The 6132-nt window shown below is 41.0% G+C and overlaps 1 protein-coding gene across 3 annotated transcripts in view; it reads right to left on the minus strand.

Moving 5' to 3' along the window:
* LOC111873491 (WD repeat-containing protein 91) overlaps positions 1 to 4396 on the minus strand; it is a 61764-nt gene extending 57368 nt beyond the window's left edge. For 2 of the 3 annotated variants that reach the window (XR_002844393.2, XM_023868247.2), the window contains exons 1-4: positions 3769 to 4396; positions 3291 to 3414; positions 3008 to 3148; positions 1828 to 1943 (exon numbers count right to left, since the gene is read on the minus strand). Coding sequence is in view for 2 of the 3 variants with exons in the window: in XM_023868247.2 (XP_023724015.1) it covers positions 1828 to 1943; positions 3008 to 3148; positions 3291 to 3414; positions 3769 to 3888 (501 nt within the window). In the remaining variant the exon portion in view is untranslated. The remainder of the gene's footprint in view (positions 1 to 1827; positions 1944 to 3007; positions 3149 to 3290; positions 3415 to 3768) is intronic. The other variant, XM_023868248.2, reaches the window with a different exon arrangement.
* Positions 4397 to 6132: the final 1736 nt, after the last annotated feature.

The raw sequence follows: 6132 nt of genomic DNA on the forward strand, positions 1-6132 counted from the left end.
ACCTACACTATCATTGTATTATATTAATTTTACCCGTAGATCTAAAAGCTGCTCCGCTGCAACACCAATTTAGCATTCCTTAATTCATCTATTTTTTATCACTAGTGGGGTGGGACTAAGTCCCTTGTACTGTGGCCACTTCTGGCCTACTGTACCAGCCCCAGATGATAGGTGAGGGTGACTGTGGAGCATTTGGTGGAATGAAGATTGGCAGGGGAAAGCGAAGTACTCGGTGAAAACCTGCCCCAGCACCACTTTGTCCACCACAAATGCCACTTCACCAGACACAGGATCGAACCCAGACCGCCACGGTGGGAAGCCAGCGACTAACTGCTTGAGCTATGCCGCAGCCTTCCTTAATTTAAGGTTATCCACAGTGTTTTTATATTGCAAAAGAAAGTTATTAGAATTATAATGCATTCTAGACCAAGAGAGTCGTGTAGAGACATTTTTAAGAATCTGGAAATAATGACGGGCTACTCTCAGTACATATATTCATTACTTTTATGCACAATTAATAATAAACATTTATTTAATTTTAACAATGAGATTCACATATATAAAACTAGAGCCCTCAATAATTTATATTTACCTGCAGTTAACCTAACAAACTACAATAAAGGTGCGTACATAGCAGGTATTAAAGTTTTAAATCATCTTCCTCAAAGAATAAAAATGTTGGCTACTGATGAGAGAAGTGTTAAATCTGCACTGCAGAAGTTTTTATATTGTCATTCTTTTTATTCCATGAATGAATATTATCAACATAATTGGTCTAAGTGTGTAAATTTGTAATGTATTTAATTCAGTTAATATAGGTAATTTAAGTGGCCTCCATAGTCTAGAGGTAATGTTCCCACCTCATGACTCGTAGTACGCAGGTTCAAATACCCGGCGGAGGTCGTCGAATTTTTAAGGGTGGAAAAATTCAGGGAACAAGTCCTCCGGGAGGGACTTTAAGCCGTGGGTCCCGTGTCGTAGCTTTACGGCATGTAAAAGAACCTCATATCTCCAAAGGAGGTCACTGAGCCAAATTAACGGATGTTTCCCGCCCAACAGCAGTCTCTAATACCACTGGTAGATGGGGGAAGCATTATAGATACCTCTCAGCTAGTAGAGCCGGTCTCGCTAGCTGGGCGGGACTGATGGTAAGCACCAGTACCGGTAGGATATAGAGACTGGTAGAAATCATAGAGAGAAGCACAATGGACCACTACAGGTCTAAGTGCATGGGGAAACCCACCCTCTCCAATAACTAACTAACATAGGTAATTTAAAAAAAACTGTATTAATTCAAGTTCTATAGTAAGTTATTTTTAAATTATCTTATTAATTTTTTTACTTTATATTATGATTTATGTTAATTAATGTGATTTTGATTATGTGACTCATGTAATTTTGTATATGTATCTTGATATATCTATTTTCAAAGGGGCCATTTCCACATCCTAGGTTTGTTACCTGTATGAATATATGGAAAATAAAGGAAATGAATGAACAAGTGATGTCCAAGTCAACCTCAGTGCTAAATTTCCTCTACCTAAGGATTTCCTTCTGCTGTGTGTTCAAACCCACAGATCTTAGGAGATATGTTAAATTCTGGCATTACTGTAGGCACTTACATATTAGTGGCTGACACAAGTAACTTTAAAATATTCTGCCATGCTGTCCACCACATCAGTTTTGCCAACCTTATTAATTTATTTGCAAAACAAGACCCAAAGCCTAACTTCACCAAGTCTACCTGCTCCCTACTCGTTTCTTGCTTTCAATGATCTACGCGGGATTATATCCCATATGATAGGACTCTTTGGTTATGAAATATACCTGGAAAATGGCAGCCAAGAGATTGTGCAAGGAAACCAGCAGATTGTCTTGCCACTGCCGCGTGAAATGTACTTGGAAAACTGGATTTTCTTCTGGATTCTTCACCCATGGCAACACTATAATATGCAGTCATATGATCCATAACAACTAAATCCATAGACTCAGAATTACTGCGTTTTTGGACTTTCTCCATTGCCCGGTTTTCTAAAATTAAAGAACGTGTTTCGGACGCTGGATCTGTTTCAGCCCTCAAGCGAGTGGGGAGACATTAATGTGACTGAGGTTAGTTCTTTCTAAGTGACCAATGGAGTAGGTGTCTCGCCCCTCACCTGAGGGCAAAAACAGACCCAGTTTCTGAAACACTGTGTTCTCTACTTTTTAGAAAACTGGACAAGGGACAAAGTGCAAAAACCCAGTAATTCTGAGTGGTATACACCATTATCAGAACCCTTCAGAATTTGCAGAGCAGGCCTGACAATGCAGTTCTATCAGACTTCAGGCTCTGCTGGGAATTATTCCTACTGTGGTTTTCTGGGCAATGATATCTGGCATTCTGGTAGATGGACAATGTTTCAAACAAACATGATGTTATTACAACAGCTCACAAATGCGGAACAAATACATCATTCCCAAGTATGTTTACATTGTACCAATGTATATTACATTTCTTGGAAGGTTAAACATACTCAGAAAAGATAATGGAATTTGTATTGGCAGCATAATTTTGAGTTGAGCTGCTCAACTTGACATGCCTGTGTTACTGCCACAGCCAAGGATATAAGCTCAATGTTAATTACTTAGTGGCCGTCTGACGCTAGCCTGCGAAATTATTGTGAGTTTTTCTGTGCAACGGTCTCTAGCTTTGATGCATCTAGCAGATGGTGTTGTGCCAGTGGAAGTCAAAGGGTTAAAATGTCATACATTTTACTGTCATTTGGTATCATAATAATTAGGCACGCACTCCAATGCACTGTCACACTACAGTCAACAATAAAAGAAATATTCTAACTGCTGCCATTCTCAACCTTTGCTGTTCCAGCTGGCTGCGTGTTGCATTTCCTCAGTGATAACACCACGGCCCGTGTTAAAATCAACAAACAAGCCCTGCATTACCAAAACTTTCAGAACTATCCATTCCCATACCATAAAGGTTAAAGTGCATATTTGTGTATCAACTTACTGAACCACTCTTTCCATTCTGCTTGGCCAATTAGTTCTGGTGTGTATTTGGCAAAGAATTCTGTAACCTTGTCCAACTTTCCACTGATCACAGCATTAACCAGATAAAATTTGAGTACAGCATTTTCCAGTTTGCGAACAGCTGTCAAATATCACAGAAACACAACAATCAGAAAATTAAAAATCCAGTATTTTAATGAGGGAAAGAGAATTTATGACATAAATGACCGATACAGTATAATTTAATTAACATATAACGGAATAGAAAAACTGATAATACATACATGGAGTAAAAGTATGTTCCAATTTAGAAAACATTCTTTGGTCCAAATGGGCCCATAGTTCCTTCAATGAACCGAGATCGTACGTATAAATGAACTGTAATAATTGTTCCACTATTTTATCCACCTGAAAAGAAACTCTGGTGAGTTCACTAGAGGAAAAACTGTTGCGGCAAGTTTACACTATGATGCAAGCAGCACAATTTTTATTTCATTCTTAACTATTACACCCAACATAAATGAACCTAACCTGTCATTTACAATGGATTTTACTTACTGGTTCCATCCCTAACAAAGACCATTCAACATTACCTACTGTGCAACCGTATCGTAATGTTGAATCGAAGGTAAAAGTAACGTTATCATGGATACGTATGGTGGAGTGGAGGTATAGCTCCACCATTCTTAACCTCGACAATAGGCCGAAACTTATGTAAACATCATGAATATGTTTGACATGCTACAATACACATTTCCTTACTCTGAAACTTTTATCCTTATCAACTTTCAGTTCAGAGTCGAACGCTTTTAAAGTTCCACTAAACCCTCGGTACAGTAAATACTCTCTGATCAATTCGTCCACATACTGAATATGCGCCATTTTACAGCAGAACGTTGCGCTGACCGCCGATTCGTGAATTCATGAAGTTTACAACTACTGACACAAACACACCACAGCGAAGTAGAATAATAGCAACGCCGTATTCTGTAACAGTCTGTGACGACTGAGGCAACCTTATTCCAGACGGATGTATTTCCTTTCTCTCGGAGTTTGCTCAACACTAGTAACAACCCTCACTCTCCTAAGAATCAAACCTTCAGCAATTTCTTTGCGGTTATAACTATTTCTTTCTCAGACTTTCAGAATTTTGCACTTCAATCTTACTTACTCTGAACACTTTTGCAATTTTCTGTGTTCTGTTTAGTGATCGAATTTAAATCAGCGACTGACTGCAAACCGCTGATGCAGGCAAAAGGAGGGAAGAAGGGAATTCAGACATTTGACCCTTTTGCATGGAAAAAATTCCGGTGGTGCCAATGCAGGTACCCGCTGTTATTTTCAGCCTTACGCGCCGGCCGCCCTTTAGCCCCCAGGAAGATTCCTGGTACTCATTTCTGTTAGAGGCTGAGTCCCCCCGGGCCATAGTGTGACTGGAAGGATTACGCTATCTGAAAAATTCAATAATCTCATCGGGATTCGAAACCGCGATCTTTCGGTTTGTAGCATAGTACCTAAACCAACTACGCTACCGCGTGCCCCCTACTGTAAAAAGTGGTATTCGATAATATAGGCCTATAGTACACACTTATTGGAAGAAAACAATAATCTCAGCTCTGAAAAGAAAAGCTCGCAGATTGCATTGGCACTGCTTTACATATGGCAAAAAAAGAGGAGTGGAGCCGGACACTGGGGTGTGAACACGAGGGACGAGATTTCGTATTACAGATTTAGAAATATCGCTGCAGACATATATCAGGAAGGTAGTAGGGTCAGAGAATGAAAAAATGGCAGAACATTGGGATACGGGTTTTTGGACCTGTCCATCGTCAGGAATTTTGAAGTTCAAAAAGCCATTAATCCCGAGCGTCAGAGTGGAATATATTGTATGTAATATTATTTATAAAGAGAAATGTGAGAGGATGACAAGCAAAGAGGAGAGCGGAGTAGAAACAAGCAGAAGCAGCAATAAGCACAATTAAAACGCTGCTGTATAACAGAGGAGTTCTGTGCCATAGGTACAGTAACTTATGCGGGAGGCCGTAGCGTAGAAACGGGCAGTAAAATTCCGCCACCCCAAAGCGTAAACTGCAAGGGACATAATAATGCATTCTTTATGATCAATGGCACAGATAGAAGGGCGGCGTGTGGTGCTCAGGGATGCCCTGTAATTTGTTTTTAGGGGGGCCCTTCTTGCCTTCAGGCAGCACAAATGTCGCTACGGGCCCAAAGAATTTCAAGAGCTGGAATAGCTGAACTGATATAGCGACGGGCTATAGGATGAACGGCTGGGTTTGATTCCCGGTAGGGGCAAAACATTTTTCGATACTCCAAAATATCCAGACCACATTTGGGGCCCACTCACCCCCCTATCCAATGGTTACCGGGGGTACAGCAGCCAGGACGTGAAAATGACCCGTCAGAATCTAGTACAGCTGCCAATGGTGGAGCTATACCTACACTCACCCATACGTCTTCATAGCGTAGTGCGTAACTAGTGCACAGGCGCAAGTTTGCCTCTTTTCTTTTAGCTTTGCCTAAACACTATCAATCTGTCAAGTTATCCTTATCTGTCATGAAATTGTAAGTGAACAAATAAAGAAAAGTTAAACTCACAAGAAGGTAAAATTAAAAATTCGCTTAGTGGGGGGCGGAGTCCAACTGGGTCCACTCAGCACGGCGGCCACTGATTGGCCCCGGATGAATATGATGATGGAGAATTTGGTGGAATGAAGATTGGCAGGGGAAACCGAAGTACTCGGAGAAAAGCCGCTCCAGCGCCACTTTCCCCACCCCAAATCCCACTTGACCAGACCCGGGGCGCCGAGGTAGGAAGCCAGCGACTAACCGCTTGAGCTATCATCATCATCATCAGTAATCTGTCAAGACGACAGGTCCACAGTCTCTTTCAAAACAATTCCTCCACTTAATGCGATCTAGAGCTTTCTCCTTCAAATGACAGTATCCTCTTCTGTCCCCAAGGTCATCCAGCATCTTCTTACGTCTTCTTCCTCGTCTTCTTGTCACTTCTATCCGCCCATCTATCTTTCCTTCGATAGCTTCTTTTAGAAGGCAGTTTCTGCGTAAAACATGACCAATCCAATTAGCCTTCCGTTTTCTTATTTC

The sequence above is a fragment of the Cryptotermes secundus genome, unplaced genomic scaffold (genome assembly GCF_002891405.2).
Source record: "Cryptotermes secundus unplaced genomic scaffold, Csec_1.0 scaffold395, whole genome shotgun sequence".
NCBI lineage: Eukaryota > Metazoa > Arthropoda > Insecta > Blattodea > Kalotermitidae > Cryptotermes > Cryptotermes secundus.